The sequence below is a fragment of the Oryx dammah genome, unplaced genomic scaffold (assembly GCF_014754425.2).
Source record: "Oryx dammah isolate SB20612 unplaced genomic scaffold, SCBI_Odam_1.1 HiC_scaffold_18, whole genome shotgun sequence".
Taxonomy (NCBI): Eukaryota; Metazoa; Chordata; class Mammalia; order Artiodactyla; family Bovidae; genus Oryx; species Oryx dammah.
Window position 1 is genome coordinate 51089296 of NW_024070202.1, and position 22554 is coordinate 51111849.

General features: G+C 38.5%; 1 protein-coding gene across 1 annotated transcript in view; it reads right to left on the reverse strand.

Annotated features, from left to right (window-relative positions):
* Positions 1–579: 579 nt before the first annotated feature.
* Positions 580–22554, reverse strand: part of CFTR (CF transmembrane conductance regulator) — a 159904-nt gene continuing 137929 nt past the window's right edge. The window contains exons 24-27 of the mRNA XM_040259873.1: positions 18642–18731; positions 4468–4640; positions 3724–3829; positions 580–2310 (exon numbers count right to left, since the gene is read on the reverse strand). Of these exons, the coding sequence (XP_040115807.1) occupies positions 2110–2310; positions 3724–3829; positions 4468–4640; positions 18642–18731 (570 nt within the window). The 3' untranslated portion in view covers positions 580–2109. The remainder of the gene's footprint in view (positions 2311–3723; positions 3830–4467; positions 4641–18641; positions 18732–22554) is intronic.

A 22554-nucleotide genomic window follows, 5' to 3' on the forward strand; every position in this document is an offset into this window, starting at 1 on the left:
AAAAATGTGTCTTATATTTACTTAAAACTGAAGAAAGTTTTTTTTTCTTTTTGGCCAACCCAGTAACCTATTAATCAGCCTTTAAAATTCTGACATATGCTACAACATGACAAACCCTCCTGAAGACATTGTTACATGAAATAAGCAAGTCATAAAATGACAAACACTATGGTTCCACTCATATGAAGTACTCAGAATAAAATTCAGAGAGATCAAAGATAGAATGGTAGCTGCCAGGAGCTGAGGGAAAGAATAAATAGAGAGGTTTAATGGTTACAGAGCTTCAGTTTTGCAAAATGAAAACATTTCTGTGAATGGATCATGATTTCAAACAATGTGAACATACTTAGTTACTGAACTGTACATTGAGAAATGGTTTTAAAATAGTAAATTTTAGGTTATGTATACTTCGCCACAATTTAAAAACAGATATAATGTTTTAGACTATCTTACTGGACTTGGGATTCTCAAGAAGCTGTATCTAAAAGAAAGATAAATATTCTGTGTTCCATGATCCTTAGAGACTGAAGTAAGAGATCAATGAGACACGACTAATGAACACATCTGAAAACAGCCAAGTTTCACACAAATATATGGATTTTATTGACACATGATATTCCCTTACCATAATAAGTAGAATGCAATCTTAATGGTTAGTTTGGAGTTGAGAAGGCAGTGTATTCTTAATAGGGGTGGTCAGATTTTTGTGGTACTATTTTTTTAGAACTGCATCTAAGATGGAACCAGCATGTGGGCTGGGAATCACTCAGGTGTGTGCAACAACATAATACATAGACCCTGGTCAACAGCCCCTCAATATTCCCCCAAGATTTCCTCCCATCCCAGTTTTAATATAATGTATCATAAAAATAGCTAGTGCCATAAAAAGTCAACATTTCAAATATAAAAATTCTTTTATACAAATATAATTCATAATATAATCATTCTTAAAATACAACCATTTATATATGAGTTTGAAACATTATTAAAATAAATATTTCCTAGAGAAAATTTCATTTGCATCATAAAACTATAAAACAGAAGAATATAAAACTAATTCACGATTGACTCTTCAGTGTTCAGTGTGCCCATTATTTCTCCCGCTCAGTACGTACAGCATGAAGTGCACATAGGTAGCCTGAAAACACACATCGCCCTCTTTATACCTAGATCTTTGAATTTCATGTACATCTACATGGAGTGCCCACAGTCTTTCTGCCTGTACACTCTGTACCTGGAACTTGTGTGTTATGAAGGGTTTTCCTGTACCAATATGCATTAAAGCATTTTTCCAGCCATCCTTCAGTTCAGACATCTTATAAGTTTGCTACTTTCTGGAAGCAGAACCGCTCACTGCCAAATCAAGGGAGCTATATCTTTGTTCCCTGCATGGGACTATAATAGCCCGTATCCCAATTAAGGGTTGTTTTCTGATTGTCTAAAGTATTGGATTTGGGTATTGCTGAACGGTACTAAGCCTGATTTCCAGGACTGGGAAGTTCTGTCTCCTGACAGATCTTAGTGTCTCCTGACACTTAGATGTTGCATTGTGCATACTTGATGTGCTGTCTTGAGCCTCTCACAGCATTCCATTCCTTGCTTGGAAACAGCACTGTCTGAATCCTTAATAGGCAATATATCTGTGTTTTTAAATGTCATGGAGAGAGTAGAGAAGAAGGTACATAAACTGATACAAGCCACTCAAGTTCCAGTTAGCACTACTTAATTGTATCCCTAAATAGTATAATTACAGTTCTTCTCTACTATTACAAATAAGAAAGTCTGACTAAACAGTAAGCTGAAGAATTAATCTGGCTGACGTTTACAGCCACTTTTTCAGTGACCACCAAAGGAAAAAGTTTTCAGGGAAGGCTGACTGGCGAACACAAGTGGTAAATCTTCAAGGATTTGAAGTACCTGTCACACAATTTGACCACTGCCAGGAAGCCATGGATCTGGACCCACTGGAGTGTCCTTAATTCCTCTTACCCCAATTTTTCCTTCTTTTTTCAAAAAAAAAAAAAATCATTCCTCCTTGTTTTCTGAGGCAGAACCTTTTCCCTTCAGCTCCCACGTGTGGACGTCCCAGGCAAACACTTATTCTGCTCTCTACAGCTTTGTTTCCTGCACCTCTTCCTCTGTCTCCTCCTTCAGAGCGGCGATGTTGGCCCGAGACCTCTGCCTGCTCGAGTTCCGGTGGGGCAAGAGCTTCAGGCGGTCTGCGGGGCTGATGGCCTGCCGGAAGAGGCTCTTCTCGCTCAGCATCCTCTGGATGGAATCATACTGCCGCACCTTGTTCTCCTCTATGACCTAGGGAAGTGGCCATTAGTGAGATCTTGGACAAGGAGGCAGGGCGGGCCACAGTAAGGCAAGAGCGGCGCCAGCTCAGAGGAGGAGGAAAGCCAGGAAGAACACAGCATCCAGAGGCTCATAGTTTGAACAGCCAGGGACTGTTCATTTCACCGCTGAATCCTTTTGCTTTATAGAGCTTCTACCATTTGTGATATTAGCTGTAATTTTCTACTTAAAGCTGAAAGATTTTTTTTTTTAATTGGTACGGTACTAAACAATGTGCTTCTTCAGAGAACTTTCGAGGAACTAAGTGGGCTTCGAAATCGAGTTATTATTTATGTTAGATCCCTTATGTATTAACCTTAAAAATGAGTGTAAGTCCACAGCACCATAACAAGTTGGATGTCTTCAACAGTGGATTTAAAGCTTAATAATTTGGAATTGATCAGGGTATGGCCGAGTCTAGGCTTCCCGGGTGGCTCAGTCAGGAAAGAGTTCACCTGCAATTCAGGAGCCCGCCTGCTATAAGGAGACCCAGCTTTGATCCCTAGGTCAGGAAGATAACCTGGAGAAGGAAATGGCAACCCACTCTAGTATGCTTGCCTGAGAAATTCCATGGACAGAGTACCCTGGCGGGCTACAGCGCATAGGGTCGCAGAGAGTCAGACATGACTTAGGCACTCACACATGCGTGAGTTTACTGTGCCTCCTTCACATGTTCAAGCTGAACCTGATCACAGCTGGGCAAGAGGCTGCAAGCTGGCCCCCTAATTTGTCACTCGAAGCTTAGTAATAATAATGGTAATAACTATCCTTCATTAAAAAAAGCATTTACTTCAAGGAGCCTCAAAATTCTTAATAGAAATGATGCGATATATCATCCCCAGAGTTTCCTTCTGACTAAACCCAAAGGAATTTGTACACATCACGTGAAAGAATCTGTGGCAGTTTGGAAAGAACAAAGAGAAGGTGGTTGAGAGAGGCACAAAGATGAGCTCTAAATAATGGCTAAAAAATGAAATAAACCTTTTGCCAACTGTATTGAAATCATACATCAGATTGCAAGACAAGCCAGGCCTGGCCTGGATCACATCCAAGGGAGATTTAGTTTCTGAAAGCTTTGGGACTTAGTCTTTTTTATGACTTAATTCCCAAATAAAAGACTCAATAAGTATAGATATTCTAATTTATTAATGTAACTTAGTGATAAGCTGTTATTTTAGATTTGCTGAATTCCAACCTCACCTTGTTGCTCAGATCAAAGTGAGAAACTTGGGCATGTAGGTATTTTGAGTAAAGCTGGATAGTTGTGTGACATGTGTTATAAGGAAGAGCTTGTACATTGCTGTGACTTGCAGGAATGATCACACTGAAGATTGTTATTAAGAATCAAAGGAGAGATGAAATCTAAGGTAAATTATAAACACTCACCAAAAATCGTTGACATTCCAACATTGCTTCTATCCTGTGTTCAGAGAGGATTACTGTGCAATCAGCAAATGCATGTTTTAGGGTTCTTCGAATGATCTGGTATGTTCTAGAAAAATATATATATATAACACCACAGAACATTAATTATCTGTCTCTATCCTTGATAACAGACCTATTGTTCTATCAATTTAATTCTTTAGATTACTTCTCTTTTCTTGAATCCTTTTAACATAATGTTGAGAGACAGAGTCAGCTACAATCAAGTTTCCAACCATGGCATAGATTCTAAGTTTTCATAAATAAATAAGACAAATATCTGGGAAAAAATTTCACAAAGTTTGAAAAAAATTTCCCAAATAAATATGTTTTTAATTATGTATAATCACTAGTAGTTCTTTGTTTTGTGTTATAAATATTTCCTATGGTTTAAATGGGATAGTAAGGAAAATCATAAGGATTCAGTTACACCTGTGTAACTAAATATTTCACCATGTGATGATAAGGGGGAAGAGTTTGTATGAAATTCTAAAATTACACTTAGAAGAGAAAACACAGCTCTTATACTGGGAAATAAGTACCTGTTAAGTACATGTTAAGTAGTAATTTTTCTATTGGGCAATCATTTTATATCTAGAGGGTGGTCTGCTTGCAGACATGACAGCCTGATGGAAATCAATACGAAATAGGTGTCAATGATTCTTTCTCCTCCCTATATTAGTAAATAACAGGAATTCTGAAACTCACATTGGATCCAAATGAGCACTGGGTTCATCAAGCAGCAAGATCTTTGCTTTACTGAGAACAGATCTGGCCAAGCACATCAACTGCTTGTGGCCATGGCTTAGAACACAACCCCCATCCACAAGGACAAAATCAAGCTTCCCAGGAAACTGCTCTATCACAGATCTGAGTCCGACCTGCAGAAAAGAGGAAAAGCGCTATGCTTAGGAGGGATAGTTCATGTACTACAGGGTTAAAAACATTTAAGAGGCTGACAATCCGAAAAGACACACAGGAGTTCTAAAAGTTTGAATTTCATACCAACTCCCCTCCACCACCACCACTACCATTCTTGCTACTTGGCTTTAATTGAACAAAAGACTGTATAATCTTGGCAGTTCTAAATCACTGGTCTACAGAATATTTCAGTTCTATACTTTGTCTTTCATGAGATTTTCAATGAGCTCCTATTCTGTGTCAGGTCCTGCAACAGGGTTTAAAGAGATGATGACTGGCAAAGTTCAGGGTTTATAAAGATATACACAGATAAGTTAACACAGTTGAAAACACGATAATATAACAATAGATAAAGAAAAGATAATATATATAGAATGCAGTTACTCTATCCTAACAGAGTCTTTGATGCCACCTTCCATTCTCTGCTCTGCCATAATAGAAAATGAAATGTAGCACTAAAAAAATCGGCAAGCCTTTGAGGGATGGGATGGGGAGGGAGGTGGGAGGGGGGTTCAAGATGGGGGACACATGTACACCCATGGCTGATTCATGTCAATGTATTGCAAAAACCACCACAATATTGTAAAGTAATTAGATTCCAATTAAAATAAATTAATTAATTTTAAAAAACTGACTTTAAGAAAGCGATCAAACTATGAAGTAAAAGTTACTGGATGTATATATGACAAACCCACAGCAAACATTATCCTCAATGGTGAAAAATTGAAAGCATTTCCCCTAAAGTCAGGAACAAGACAAGGGTGCCCACTTTCACCGCCACTATTCAACATAGTTCTGGAAGTTTTGGCCACAGCAATCAGACCAGAAAAAGAAATAAAAGGAATCCAAATTGGAAAAGAAGAAGTAAAACTCTCACTGTTTGCAGATGACATGATCCTCTACATAGAAAACCCTAAAGACTCCACCAGAAAATTACTAGAGCTAATCAATTAATATAGTAAAGTTGCAGGTTATAAAATCAACACACAGAAATCCCTTGCATTCCTATATACTAATAATGAGAAAGTAGAAAAAGAAATTAAGGAAACAATTCCATTCACCAATGCAACGAAAAGAATAAAATACTTAGGAATATACCTACCTAAAGAAACTAAAGACCTATATATAGAAAATATAAAACACTGATGAAAGAAATCAAAGAGGACACTAATAGTTGGAGAAATATACCATGTTCATGGATTGGAAGAATCAATATAGTGAAAATGAGTATACTATCCAAAGAAATCTACAGATTCAATGCAATCCCTATCAAGCTACCAGCGGTATTTTTCACAGAGCTAGAACAAATAATTTCACAATTGTATGGAAATACAAAAAACCTCGAATAGCCAAAGCAATCTTGAGAAAGAAAAATGGAAATGGAGGAATCAACCTGCCTGGCTTCAGGCTCTACTACGAAGCCACAGTCATCAAGACAGTATGGGACTAGCACAAAGACAGAAATATAGATCAATGGAACAAAATAGAAAGCCCAGAGATAAATCCACACACCTATGGACACCTTATCTTCGACAAAAGAGGCAAGAATATACAATGGATTAAAGACAATCTCTTTAACAAGTGGTGCTGGGAAAAGTGGTCAACCACTTGTAAAAGAAGGAAACTAGATCACTTTCTAACACCATACACAAAAATAAACTCAAAATGGATTAAAGATCTAAATGTAAGACCAGAAATTATAAAACTCCTAGAGGAGAACATAGGCAAAACACTCTCCAACATAAATCACAGCAGGATCCTCTATGATCCACCTCCCAGAATACTGGAAATAAAAGCAAAGATAAATAAATGGGACCTAATTAAAATTAAAAGCTTCTGCACAACAAAGGAAACTATAAGCAAGGTGAAAAGACAGCCTTCTGAATGGGAGAAAATAATAGCAAATGAAGCAACTGACAAACAACTAATCTCAAAAATATACAAGCAACTTATGCAGCTCAAGTCCAGAAAAATAAATGACCCAATCAAAAAATGGGCCAAAGAACTAAATAGACATTTCTCCAAAGAAGACATACAGATGGCTAACAAACACATGAAAAGATGCTCAACATCACTCATTATCAGAGAAATGCAAACCAAAACCACAATGAGGTACCACTTCACACCAGTCAGAATGGCAGCGATCCAAAAGTCTACAAGCAATAAATGCTGGAGAGGGTGTGAAGAAAAGAGAACCCTCTTACATTGTTGGTGGAAATGCAAACTAGTACAGCCACTATGGAGAACAGTGTGGAGATTCCTTTAAAAATTGCAAACAGAACTGCCTTATGACCCAGCAATCCCACTGCTGGGCATACACACCGAGCAAACTAGAATTGAAAGAGAAACGTGTACCCCAATGTTCATCGCAGCACTGTTTATAATAGCCAGGACATGGAAACAACCTAGATGTCCATCAGCAGATGAATGGATAAGAAAGCTGTGGTACATATACACAATGGAGTATTACTCAGCCATTAAAAAGAATACATTTGAATCAGTTCTAATGAGGTGGATGAAACTGGAGCCTATTATACAGAGTGAAGTAAGCCAGAAAGAAAAACACCAATACAGTATATAACACATATATATGGAATTTAGAAAGATGGTAATGATAACCCTGGATGTGAGACAGCAAAAGAGACACAGATGTATAGAATGGACTTCTTTTAGACTCTGTGGGAGAGGGAGAGGGTGGGATGATTTGGGAGAATGGCATTGAAACATGTATACTATCAGGTAAGAAACAAATCGCCAGTCTAGGTTCGATACAGGATGCTTGGGGCTGGTGCACGGGGATGATCCAGAGAGAGGATATGGGATGGGAGGTGGGAGGGAGGGTTCAGGATTGGGAACTCACGTACACCCGTGGCTGATTCATGTCAATGTATGGCAAAACCAATACAGTATTGTAAAGCAAAAAAAAAAAAAAGTTACTGGATGTAAAATAGTGATATATTGGGAATTCACTGGTGTCCAGTGGTTAGGAATCCAACCTTCTACTGCACAGTACAGCTCCCCCATCCTCAAAAAAAAAAAAAAAAAAAACTAGCGGTGTATAACTGGAGATTTAAAGGTGCCTAGATATTAGGGTATTGGAAAAGGAAATGGCAACCCACTCCAGCGTTCTTGCCTTGAGAATCCCAGGGACGGGGGAGCTTGGTGGGCTGCCGTCTATGGGGTCGCACAGAGTCGGACACGACTGAAGTGACTTAGTAGCAGTAGTAGTAGATATTAGGGTAGAATATGAGAATTCTGTTAGGGTCAATGACTTTTTTTTTTTTTTAAGCTAGATACTAAAAAAAAAATAGGTTGAAAGTGCAAATGAGATACAGAAACCCATTGTTTCAAAATAAAACAAAAATGAAATCTTGCCTCATCATGTCACTTATTCAAATAAATGTGAACTGACATACATATTTTTGCCAAGTGTTGCTGAGTGTTTGAGAGCTAAAGAGATACATAAACTATTATATCCTGCCCTTGGTAAGTCTGAGATTTAGTATTGGAAAGTGAGATATGCTCCCACCTACCTGTAATATAGGCAAAAAGAGATAATGACCTAAGACAGACTCTCATGAGTTCAGTGATGAAGTCAGAGATGGCCCACATCACTGTGTTTGTTCAGTAAATATTAACTGTGTGCCCATGATATGTATTATAGACAATATTCCTTGACTGGATTTCTCATTAAAGCAGCCTCACTCTGTGAAAATTCATCAATGTTTGAAAAGTTTCTGAGATGGCAGGGAATGTAAACACATTAATTAGACAAAAGGGACTACTCTGAGGTATTCTGAAAGACTCAAACATAAAGCTAATTTGGGATCTGAATAGCTGAGAATGTGAACGAGGGCTCTCGAGTGAGGAGCTAGAGGACTTGCGTTCTTTCTCTCTTCAGCTTGTGATTTCATTGGCTTCAGCCTGTGAACCTGCTACATCTCTCCCTTCTTAGAACAAAAACAAACCCCTCACTTGCCTCCAGCTTTTCCTTTAGCTATTATTTAATATTTACCCTTTTGTCATCTAGAAATCTTAAACAAGGAGTGTGTATCTATTGTCTCTACTGCCTGAGACCACAGAACATTTTTTTCCCCTTCTTCAAACATCTAGCCCTTGGCTTATGAGAAACCACATCCTCTACAACCATTCCTTCCCTTTATCATGTGTAGGTAACTCTCTCTCTTCCTGTCCCTTGAATATTAGTCTTCCTCATTGCCAGCTCTCCAGTACTTCTTCCAAGATCTCATTCACTCTTAAGGTCTCGACTACCACTGATAAATGAATGACTTTTCACCTTTATCTCCAGCCCCAGGCCTCTTTCAAATACTTCTTAATCTTATTCATTCTCACTAGCCCCAAACTGAATAACAACTGAATCCAGGACATTATTATCTCTTAAACTTCATACTATAGATCTCAAGTTGATTTGTCACCCCAAAACCCCATAAGAACCCTTCTAAAATAGAGGTTTGACCCTATTGTTTCTCTGTTTTAAAATCTACAGTGGCTCTTCTGACAGAATAACTGAACTCTCTCACATGGTAGTAAGGCACTCAGAACCCAGCCCTCTCTACCTTTACTTCCAGTAGTACTAAACACACAGCTTATAGCTCCCTCTACACCTTGGCCTTCTCAGGTCTGTACCATAGCTTAGCAAGGAGTACCCTTCCCAATACTCCTGATCAGCTTCTAGGTCAGTCAGGCACACAGTCCCAGAAGCAGGGGTGCGAGTTCCCTTGTTCGACTGTCAGCTTCCTGAGCATAAAGACATGCGCTCAGTGCCCTTGCTGGACTCATTACCAGTCTTAAGACATCCATTCATTTGTTCAACAATGTGCACTGAGCCCCAGAATGCTGACCAAACAAAACAAACGCAGCTTTGATGAATGATTTTTAAAAATCCAAATTTAAAGACGAATGACAAATGGTAAATGGTGCCAGGTTTAGCTCTGCCAGCATAGACCATGACCAAGACCAGTCACTTCATCTGCATACTCCGTTTTCTCATTTTTAAGATTCTATAATACCTCTTTTTAAAAAGTATAAAAGAAGTTTTTTAACACTATAAGTCAGTATTTCCTTTAGATGAATCAGAAATATTGGGGAATTTTTTAAAAGTCAAATTAAGCATCAAGAAAACTACTGATAAAATACTAGAGCTTGGAAGTCACACACAAGTAGCTTTCAGTCTGCACTCCACCACTCCTTTGCTGATGATGTCAAGTGTGTTACTGGAAGTCTCACCTAGCTCATGGGGAAGATATGGGGAAAACAATAGGATAGACTATAATGAGGATTATAATGGGGATTAAATGAGATCCTTTGTGGAAAGATCTTGCCACAGAGTGTAGCACAGGGTAAGCACCTAATCCACCCTAACTATTAGTATTGTTAGAACCTGGGGAATTCCGAGTCATAGGCCTGGTCACTGAAACACTTCACAGGTATGACAGCAAGATTTGTAATATTTCCCCGTTGTAAGTTACTGTAGAAAGCAAGTTAACAGGAAGTATTACAATACAAATGATTTACATCATGCCCCTAGTAACAGGGTTAAGATTTTGCTAAGAATGTTTGGCAGTATGTAGTCTCCCTTTTTAGATCCGCATCATGCATACCCTCGTCTATTAAGGCCACAGTGGGAAAGCTACTTTAGTGAGTTATACTCTGTACTTTCCTGTGATACAGAGCTGAACAAAGTCTGTAGTTTTTACCCACATAGAACTTAACACAGTAAACAAGTACCTAAATATATAGCACTGTTACTATTTAGAGAACAAAACTATGCAATGAGTGACGGAGAGGCAGACCATTCTAGGGTGCATTTTGCCACATTTCTATCTCACTGATTAACTCCCTACCAAGGATAGTAAAAATCTTTTAAAACCATATTCACTAGAGAAAGGTGAACATAAGTTAGTAAAACTTTAAATTTGAAGTCAGTGAATATTTAACATATTAATTACCTATTTCCTGCCTGATATGGTGATAGGCTTTAGAGAGAAAATAGGAAGCAAGACAGACTAGTAGTTAGTTTTGAAAAGATACAAAGCTCTTATTACCAACTCCACGTGCCAGTAAGAATGGCTTAAATTAACCTCGTGATTTTCTTTTTTTTTTTTTTTTTTGGTGCTTAGTAAGAGATTCCTTAATAGACTCTTAATGGGAGTTTATTAAATTCTAGGTATTATGGCAGACCTGGGAATTCAAAGATGAATAACACCAGGCTCTGCCCTTAAGGAACTCATGGTTCAGATAGGGAGAAAACTAACAAGTGGGAAATTACTACTCAAAGAGAAAAGTGCTATTGTAAAAGAAAAAAAAAAAAAAGACTGAAAGGGAACTTGCTACAGAAATCATATAATTTAGTGATCTTTAACAGCAGAATTCTTTAAAAATAAATACCTACACTTACATACATGCATATGCACATATATATGTGTGTGTGTGTGAGTGTGTGTATATTCTGACTATGTTATTTGCATTACTGCCACAAACCATTTTTCAATAGATTAAAAACAAATATAAACTTTAGCTTAGTCTGTCCAAACTAAGGTGAATTTTAAATATATGGAATCTCAACATTTCTAATTATTTTCATTCCAACTTAGCATTGCAAATAACTTAAAGCATCCACAGTCTGTGGATATAAAGAACTTTAGGAAAAATTTGCCAGCTTTCTGTGGTTGAACTGATAAATCATACATACTTCCAAACTGCTATTTACAAAGAACAAATTTTATTTTGTGACATATCAAACTAAAAAATGTGTTACAGTCTGAAAAGGAACAGGCATTTTCTTCAAAGTATTGACTTTTGCAATTGTTGCACTCTGAAATGTTATTATAGAGCAAGAGTTTGTTCTTGTGACAAGGAAACATGTAAAAAAAAAAAAGAATAATAAGGAAAGTGAAGTGTAGTTGGACTGGGAAGTCCATTGGTAGGTCGTTACAAAGATAGACTCTCAACTCCTTCAGACATTTCTTTTGCTACTCTACAGGTTTTCCAGGACAAACTTTCAACTTAAAAGGCCACTATTTCTGCTATTTAGCTTGCTCTCTAAAATAGCTTATCTGACTATTGATGTGTAGAGAAAGAAACTATTTTATAAGCAATCTAAGGAGTAAACAATTACCAAAAAGTCTCCATTCCAAAACCATTCTATCAGTTTGGATAACACTGAGTAACAGACTGGGGTGAGGAGCTCGAGAGGATAGGCAACATCAGGGCACCTCACTGAGGGGAAAGAGTCTGTGAACCAGAAGCCAAGGGAGGGAGCTGCTCCCTCCACCCATCCCAGCCAAGCCCCAGCGTGCTCACGACAAACAGTGACACCCGTGTGGATCACAAGGCTGCCTTCACGACCCATTCATTCCACATGAGCAATTGATTTTTCATTCAAATAAACGAATCAAATCATGCATTCATTCATTCAGTCCATATTCACTGAACACCACCCACGTGCCCCACACTGTTCTAGGCACTGCAAACACCACAGAGACTCATCCCTGCCCTCGAGGAGCTTACAAGCCCATGGGGGAAGTGCACAAGATAAGAGGCGAATCTCTCTCTCGTGTGGAGAAAGCCGTGACAGGCATGGAGGTACAGGAGACAGCTAGGAGGGGCTCCTCATATCTGGAGCATCAGGGCAGGTTTCTGGGAAGAAGTGAGGTGTAAGTAGAGGCCTGAATGATGAGGAGGGGCAGCCAGTGAAGGGCTAGCAGGGTGTCCCAGCCACAGAGCATGTGAAAAAGCCTCTGCAGGACAGAGAGCACAAGGTGCCTTAGAGGAACCAAATAAATTCAGTGTAGTTGGATCGTGGTAAGCAGGGGCAGTTGGGGAGGGAGTTTAGAGACAGGCAGAGACAAAATCACATCAACCATGAGCAGTGTGGACTTTGTCTAAAAGGCAATAAGGAAATCAAAGAGGACACTAATAGATGGAGAAATATACCATGCTCATGGATCGGAAGAATCAATATAGTGAAAATGAGTATATTACCCAAAGAAATTTACAAATTCAATGCAATCCCTATCAAGATACCGGCGATATTTTTCACAGAACTAGAACAAATAATTGCAAGATTTGTATGGAAATACAAAAAACCACGAATAGCCAAAGCAATCTTGAGAAAGAAGGATGGAACTGGAGGAATCAATTTGCCTGACTTCAGGCTCTACTACAAAGCCACAGTCATCAAGACAGTATGGTATTGGCACAAAGACAGACATATAGATCAATGGAACAAAATAGAAAGCCCAGAGATAAATCCACATACATATGGACACCTTATCTTTGACAAAGGAGGGAAGAATATACAATGGATTAAAGACAATCTCTTTAACAAGTGGTGCTGGGAAAACTGGTCAACCACTTGTAAAAGAATGAAGCTAGATCACTTTCTAACACCGCACACAAAGATAAACTCAAAATGGATTAAAGATCTAAATGTAAGACCAGAAACTATAAAACTGTTAGAGGAGAACATAGGCAAAACACTCTCTGACATAAACCACAGCAGGATCTTCTACGATCCACCTCCCAGAATTCTGGAAATAAAAGCAAAAATAAACAAATGGGATCTAATTAAAATTAAAAGCTTCTGCACAACAAAGGAAAACATAAGCAAACTGAAAAGACAGCCTTCCGAATGGGAGAAAATAATAGCAAATGAAGCAACTGACAAACAACTAATCTCAAAAATATACAAGCAACTTATGCAGCTCAATTCCAGAAAAATAAACGACCCAATCAAAAAATGGGCCAAAGAACTAAATAGACATTTCTCCAAAGAAGACATACGGATGGCTAACAAACACATGAAAAGATGCTCAACATCACTCATTATTAGAGAAATGCAAATCAAAACCACAATGAGGTACCACTTCACACCAGTCAGAATGTCTGCGATCCAAAAATCTGCAAGCAATAAATGCTGGAGAGGGTGTGGAGAGAAGGGAACCCTCCTACACTGTTGGTGGGAATGCAAACTAGTACAGCCACTATGGAGAACAGTGTGGAGATTCCTTAAAAAATTGCAAATAGAAATGCCTTATGACCCAGCAATCCCACTGTTGGGCATACACACAGAGGAAACCAGAATTGAAAGAAACACATGTACCCCAATGTTCATCGCAGCACTGTTTATAATAGCCAGGACATGGAAACAACCTAGATGTCCATCAGTAGATGAATGGATAAGAAAGCTGTGGTACATATACACAATGGAGTATTACTCAGCCATTAAAAAGAATACATTTGAATCAGTTCTGATGAGATGGATGAAACTGGAGCCAATTATACAGAGTGAAGTGAGCCAGAAAGAAAAACACCAATACAGTATACTAACACATATATATGGAATTTAGGAAGATGGCAATGATGACCCTGTATGCAGGACAGCAAAAAAGACACAGATGTGTATAGCGGACTTTTGGACTCAGAGGGAGAGGGAGAGGGTGTGATGATTTGAGAGAATGGCATTGAAACATGTATAATAACATGTAAGAATCGAAATGCCAGTCTATGTCTGATGCAGGATATGACACGCTTGGGGCTGACGCGCGGGGATGACCCAGAGAGATGTTGTGGGGAGGAGGGTGGGAGGGGGGTTCATGTTTGGGAACGCATGTACACCTGTGGTGGATTCATGTCAATCTATGCCAAAACCAATACAGAATTGTAAAGTAAAAATTAAAAATAAATAAATAAATTAAAAAAAAAAATAAAAGGCAATAAGGAGCCATAAGAAGGGGAGAAACAAGCAATCAGATGCAAGGCTGCCAAGGGCAGAATGAACTGTAAGGAGCCAGTAAGAGAGAAACTGGAAAGGGGTTTATTTCAAAAATTCACACGAGAATTAAGAGTGGTGTGAGATGGGGACAGAGAAAAGTGAATATATTCTAGATATTTGCAGGAAACACCCTTGACAGAATGGAATAGGTGGGGACAGGTGGAGAAATTGGGAGTCAAGGATGAGCCCCAGATCTTGGCTTTGGGCAACAAGAAGCTGGTGATGCCATTCACCGAGACTGGAAACGCAGGACAACTGTGTGGCTGGTGCAGCTAAGAAACTCACTTATGGACAGAAGATGCCTGTCCATGCTGAAACATCAGTGAGGGAGCTCTGGGAACAGGCAGGGAGTCAGCAGCACAGAGGAATTAGTTAGAGCTATGAAGATGCATGATATTTTCCAGGAAGAGTAAGACAACAAATAGGATTCTGTCAAACAGCAACATATAAAAGATGACCAGGTAAAGACCACATGAAAGCATGACTATAACAGCTAATGTTCACTGACTGTTACTTGCCAGGGCCTAGGCTGGGCCTCTTATACATACTAGCCTGAAAACTGATAGCAACCCTACCAATTTATTAGTCCACAATGTTAGGGGTCTACTTTGTTTTTCTCCCTCAAGACTCAGCCTCCTTTGAAATTCTCTTGGTCTACACAGCTGGTACTCAGGGCTCCTAGGTAGAAGCTATCTGGTCCTCAGTGGTTTAGGGTTGGGGAATTTAGACTTTCATAGTTCCAGGTCATTGACAAAAACTCTTTCTCTCCCTTGGACTTGCTTTATATTCATCCAGTGAATGATAAGGAGTGCAATGCCAGGATGAAGGTCTGGGCCTAGGGCACAAAGGGTGAAAGAGCTGCTTTGGCCACCAGCTTTGCTCTCAAGTCTTAGAGCTTGTAACTAGGCATGTTCCTCATGGCTTCACATGATCCAGTCCAGATATGCAAAGGTTCCACACTGTAGTGTAGGGCCAAATTCAAGGTAGGAATAGAGTATTTCTTGGCCTGACACTGTCTTCCTGAGCTCTTTTGATTTCCCTTTCAGGGAAAGGGGAATTACAAAGAAGGTGCTCTTGGGATAAGATTCAAGTGTTTAACTTTCTGCTATAACTCACTTCATTTCCCTCTAGAGAAACAAGTCACACTAAGGTCACAGAGAGGACCAGACGAGATGACATTCAATCCCAGTTTACCCTGGCCAGTCCTGGTTGTCATCTTTCGTCCCAGTCTCCTGTCCAGGTAAGTAATGGACACATCCCTGAATGGTCCTATTTGGGCAAAGCGTATGATCAACCATATAGGATTAAACCCAGACCCCATAACTTGTAAGCCAATGTATTTTCTGCTTCTCTGGACTTTTGCTGCTTTGTCTGTGCTCTATTCTCAGGCTACTTCAACAAAACTTTATCACTACTCTTCAAATACATGACATTAATACAAGGACAGCAGCAGTAACTTTATGAACAACAAATTATTTTAAAAAGACCAGTAAAAAGATATATCTAAATATGAGCTGATCAAATAAAAATCTAAACAGGTAAAATTTTGGCATTATACTGGCATTTAAAGTGCTTATGCTATACCCAGGCCTGCTGCATCCAGAGCCTCTGCCCCAGCAGCAGGCCGCTGCTGATCCATACCTCCACAGGAGACACTCTCACTCAAAGGCAGGTGTGGTGCAGACTCTGTGGCATCCCCTGGTGAGCCCAAGGTTTTGTTTGAGCCCTCTAAGCATCTCTGGCGGGTATGGGGTTTGATTCTAAACATAATTTTGTCCCTCCAGCCATTTTGCTGGATGAGGGGTATCCTTTTTTGGTGGGATCCTTCATTCTCCTGTCAACAGTTGTTCAGCAGCAAGTTGTAATTTTGGAGTTCACAGGAGAAGATGAGCCCCTGACCTTCTACTTTGCCTTCTTGGGTCTATCATTACAGCTGGGTGTTTATGCAGTGAATTTGGGGGCATGGGGATACATAGATTGTCTCCATGTCTTCAGATTGTTAGATTCTCATAGGAAAAGATTAGATTGTATACTTTTAACAAAGAAAAATTCCCAAAGGATTTTATTTTTATCTTTAGGAAGAAAGGAAGACATTAAAAGGGAATTGTCATTTAAGTCATAGTTATTTTCATAGCTAACTTAAAGTAATGGTTATTTTGCTATACTATATAAATGTCCTGGCTGAAAATTTATATGCATATACAAACATATTGTAAATGTATATACACATACATATATAAAATTAGTTTTAGGGATATATATAGGATAATTTCTTTTTAAAAATATATTCATTGCTTTACATTTTTTCTTTTTGAAAAAAATATGGAAATAGAATTTCAGTTATAAGCTTAAATGTGTAGAAGCCTGCTTCATTTATATCTAAATGAATGTTAATTTTTATATAAAATGTTTAAGTGGCTATGTATTTTTTTAATGTTTCCATATATACTTCTGTGAGAACAGAATTTCTGTGATTTTGAGTATTTTTTTTCTGAGAGCTTTTGAAAATTTTCTGGTGGGTAGTTAAATTTGTATATTATAATCAGTAACCAATGTCAGGAGTATTCTCAGTTGCCTATAACGTAAATAATTAAAATTTGTTAGAAGTATCATTAGTATATCTTATGTTGTGTAGCAGTTTGGCAATGACAATCAAAATTTGAATATGTAAAACTTTTGAAATGATAAAACTTGCTGATGGGATTTTACCTATTGCTGTTCTCAAATTCATAAAGAAAATATGTTAGACATTGTAACATAATTTGAATGTCTGAAATATATATCATTAAAAGAAGAATTGTAATGATAAAAAAAAAATCTTAACCATGTCTTCTAAAACTTTAGATTATTTTTATGACCCTGATTTCCCGTAAATTTCATTGTGACTTGGCAATACTTGCAGATTTTATAAAGTCTTCTGTCTTCCTTTCAAAGTTTCTCTCCCACCACATTGTGTTCCTATAGTTCATTCTCTGAAGTCACATCAAAGACATTAAAATGTGTCACTTGCAATTTAGTTAATGTTTTCTTTAAAAACTCTGTTTGTTCAGTAATAAGGAAACTTTGATAATGAAGACGGTTAATCTAAGTGCATTTTATTAGGGGCATGTTAAGGTTAGACATTCAATGGGTAAGTGTTTAAACTCATGGGCATTTCAAAGCTCCTGGCAAGATCCACTCTGAAGGGAGGCAGACAAGGAAAGAAAATTTGGAATAAAAAGATTTCCAAATATGTTGGAAACAGTGGGATAAAGTTGTTCTCTAAGAAGGCCTTTGCATCTAATGATCTTAAGTCCCATAACTGTAGTCAGGCACCATTCAGATCTTTGGACATAAACCTCAAGTTTAATAAACTAGAACAACTTATGTTCTCCTTTCTTAAATACGATGTCTGTATTTCAAGAATTATAAGTTAACAGCTAGAGTGTCTATCAAGCAAGCCAAGATTTCCACTTACAGTCTCCACCAACTCTAAATTCCTCCGTATAATACCTTCAATTATAATGAACCACTTGTTTCTTATAAACAGGCTGTTATTCAGGAATTTAGATTCCATTTCAAACCATGTATTTCCTATGGTGTACTGATCTCAAAGAATATGGCTTGCCATATCTAGGTCATTTAGTATCATATTTTGCATGGAGATGCTCATGACAAGCGCTCCCGAAGGCAGTTGACTCCTGGTGACTTCCAGAGAAGACTGTACCCACCAGTTGGTCCTCTAAAATTATCATCACCCTTTTGCTAAACCTGTGCTTTCCAGAGAAGTGTATCATATCAAACCAAAGCTTTGTTCTTGTGCTGGGAAACCTTCAGAACCCAGATGGGGAATAGATAAGAAGGTACGGACAGAAGCTTCTCTGGATTGTGAATAATCCTGGTGTGCTGTAGGTGTCTAGGTCTCTCCTAGTTCATGTCTCAGTGACGCACATTCTGGAGGAAGGCTAAAGTAATGCTGGCCCTGGAGCCTGACTGACCACTGAGAAAAAGTCTAATCCAAAGAGGTGGGTGTTCCAGGAGTATTAGAGTTTTCCATTTTAAATGTATACACACACATGTACCAACATGCACAAAGGTAAGTATACAAAATGATCTCAGCTATGATAACCAATCTTGTGTGTATATGAGCAACCTTTTCCAAAATTACTTCAGTTAGCATCCTTACCTCATCTGCAACTTTCCATATTTCTTGATCACTCCACTGTTCATAGGGATCCAAGTTTTTTCTAAATGTTCCAGAAAAGATGAATACTTTCTATAGTAACAAAAAAAGAGGAAAGCATGAATAACCTAAACATGTTTGTATATTTCCCTTATTTTATTGTGAAATATTCAAAACAGAAAAAATATTTTAAAATAATAAAACATCCATGTACTTACCACTCAGTTTTAATTTTTAAAATTTTTATATTTGCTTGGTATCTTTTTTAAAGAAATAAAATATTACAGCTACATCTGAAACCCCTTGTGAATACTTATCTAACTTCCATGTCCTTAGGATAAAGAAATTGAGATCACTTTAAGTTGTGGGAAATTAAAATGTTTTATTCAGAGCAATATTATTATAAACAAATATAATATAAAATTAAACAGTTAAAAATTATGCTTATGAGGATTTCCCTGGTGGTTCAGTGGTTAAGACTTCGTATTTCCACAGCAGGGCACACGAGTCTCATTCCTGGTCAGGGACATTCCACATACCGTGCAGTGTGGCCAAAAGAAAAATTATGAGTTATAATGATCCTGTTAGAACAAAATTCTAATTTTGTACCAGTATTTTCCTTGGATTTCTTTTATAATCTTACCTTCCTAAGGGATTTTGAAACTGTATGAATTTACAGACACTCAAACACATATGTTCATATGGTCTATAAACCAAGGCACATGTGTAACTAGACAGGCACAGGAAAGGGTTACAACTTAGAAATCACTGAAAGAATGAAAATCAAATATTTGTGTAACTGACTGCATGTCACAGAGGGTAGGTGGGCAGACGAGATGGATCGTGCTGAGGTGGCAAATTGACAATCTAATTTCCTGTTAAGGAACACTGCACAGCTATCACCCTTGCTTGTTACATCACTGTCTACTTAAGTCTGCCTGTATAAATTAAAAACCAAAGTTTAAGAAAATTACTGTCTCATTGGGAAATGCAACAACAATAATAATATTTAGGTCCTTCTCTGTATATATGGGTGAACTGAAAAATACTTTTGATGTTAACATTCAGAAAATTTTTTTTCTTTACCTTTTTTCTTTTGCCTTTGGTTAATAACACAGTCAAGAGAGCTGCTAACTAAAATTTTTGAATATTTAATTTTCACTAGCTGCCTTAGACTGAGAGAGAATGCTCAGCACCCATCCAATCTGTGAGGAACTACAGAAGGTAAGTTGGCCCCAGATGAATGGTGTCTGTGCCTTGCCATTGCAGTCGAGTCCAAGGATAGTCCTATTGGAGACCTCATTCCCTGGGGCATAACTTATGGCTTAAGGAACAAGGTTGTTGCCAAATATCTCAGGAACCCTCTGCAGAAGGCAGCAAGGTTATGCTGGTATTTCTTAATTTGCATCAAATCAGTTCCTAAGGGATGCTTCCACTGCTTTACAGAAGTGAACATAGATAATATACGACTCATGAGCTCGTAAGAGATGATGGATATATTTTTTGGTACATCCTCCTTCAAGCTCCCAAGTAAATGAATGTAATGTCCAAATAAGCTAAACAGAATGGACAATGTATGCTACTGAGAGATTCTGATAAAGTAAAGAGAATTAAATAAGAAGTGGCTCTGAGAATGCCAGTCAATTTATTACTGAAACAATCAGGTTTATTTAATATTTAAAGTTCAAAGGCTTGCCAATGGAATTTTGCCATTTACTCTGGTTCACATACTTTAATATTTTCTTTATATGAAAGCTTCTAGCATTATTGAGAAAAATGTGAAATAACGAAGCATCACTTCGAACCATCACTGATGGTTTACGAAGCATCAAACAATGCATCACTTCACTAAAGTTATCTCTACCAGGAACTCAGAGGCTACAACAGACTCTATGGCCGGCTTACCACGAGTCAGATAAGACTCTTTACATGTGTTGTCTCTTTTTATCTTCATATAAATTTAATGAGACAGATCTTACTGCTGTTCATGAAGAAATCACACTTGGGAGAAGTTAAGTGACTTGCCCAAGGTTATTGAGTTAGTAGTTGTAGAGTTGGCATTCAAACCTTTAGAGCACTCCTCAAATTCATAGCAAAATGCCTCAAGTCCTGGGCAGACCAGTTTTGATTCCTGGTCTGGAGCTTAGGAAAGATTAAAGGTTGGGCAGAAGCAGCCCAGTGGGTCCATAAAGAGCCCATTCGCACTCAGCAGCACAGTTGTCGATTCAAGCACTGCTATCCATCCCTCAAGCCACAGGCTCAGTACCTACACTGTGAATTGAGGGTTTAGCTTTCTCTTCCTATGCAGGACCTGATTCAAAGGCTTTTATTTGAGCTACAGGGTCCTTGTAACTTTCACGGGGACTCATGTATCCAATGGAACAGCACAATATGAAATTTTACTTTGGCCAAATGGAAAAATGCCAACATTCTGGAGGACCACAGGTAGAGGCTGAAGGTATTATAACATCAGAGCAAACACCGAAGTTTGTTAAGGGCAAGGTGCCTTGTGCAGATGCTATGACAACGCAGCTCTTGCCCGGCAAGTGCACCTATGACCGAGAACCCAATCTTTTTAAGCTTCAGTGTTACTGTAAAATGGGGGAGATGTCATATTTTTTGATTTTCTAAAATCTACCCTACCCCTGGGCTTTTCCATTTTGACAGATAGTACCTTTATTTTGAAAATGAAAGTCACTCAGTCATATCCGACTCTTTGTGAACCCATGGACTGTAGAACAGTGATCAATGCAAAGAAATAGAGGAAAACAATAGAATGGGAAAGACTAGAGATCTCTTCAAGAAAATTAGAGATACCAAGTGAACATTTCATGCAAAGATGGGCACAGTAAAGGACAGAAATGGTATGGACCTAATAGAAGCAGAAGATAGTAAGAAGAAGTGGCAAGAATACACGGAAGAACTATACAAAAAAGACCTTCATGACCCAGTTAATCATGATGGTGTGATCACTCAACCAGAGCCAGACATCCTGGAATGTGAAGTCAAGTGGGCCTTAGGAAGCATCACTACGAACAAAGCTGGTGGAGGTGACGGAATTCCAGTTGAGCGATTTCAAATCCTGAAAGATGATGCTGTGAAAGTGCTGCACTCAATATGCCAGCAAATTTGGAAAACTCAGCAGTGGCCACAGGACTGGAAAAGGTCAGTTTTCATTCCAATCCCAAAGAAAGGCAATGCCGAAGGATGTTCAAACTACCACACAGTTGGAGTTATCTCACATGCTAGCAAAGTAATGCTCAAAATTCTCCAAGCCAGGCTTCAACAATATGTGAACCATGAACTTCCAGATGATCAAGCTGGATTTAGAAAACACAGAGGAACTGGACATCAAATTGCCAACATCCGTTGGATCATCAAAAAAGCAAGAGAGTTCCAGAAAAACATTTACTTCTGCTTTACTGACTATGCCAAAGCCTTTGACTGTGTGAAGTGAAGTTGCTCAGTCGTGTCCGACTCTTTGTGACCCCCATGGACTATAGCCTACCAGGCTCCTCCCTCCATGAGATTCTCCAGGCAAGAATACTGGAGTGGGTTGCCATTTCCTTCTCCAGGGGATCTTCTCGACCCAGGGATAGAACCTGGGACTCCAGCATTCCAGGCAGATGCTTTAACCTCTGAGCCACCAGGGACAGTGTGGATCACAACAAACTGTGGAAAATTCTTCAAGAGATGGGAATACCAGAGCACCTGACCTGCCTCTTGAGAAATCTGTAGGCAGGTCAGGAAACAACAGTTAGAACTGGACATGGAACAACAGACTGGTTCCAAATCAGGAAAGGACTACGTCAAGGCTGTATACTGTCGTCCTGTGTATTTAACTTATATGCAGAGTACATCAAGAGAAACGCTGGATTGGATGAAGCACAAGCTAGAATCAAGATTGTCGGGAGAA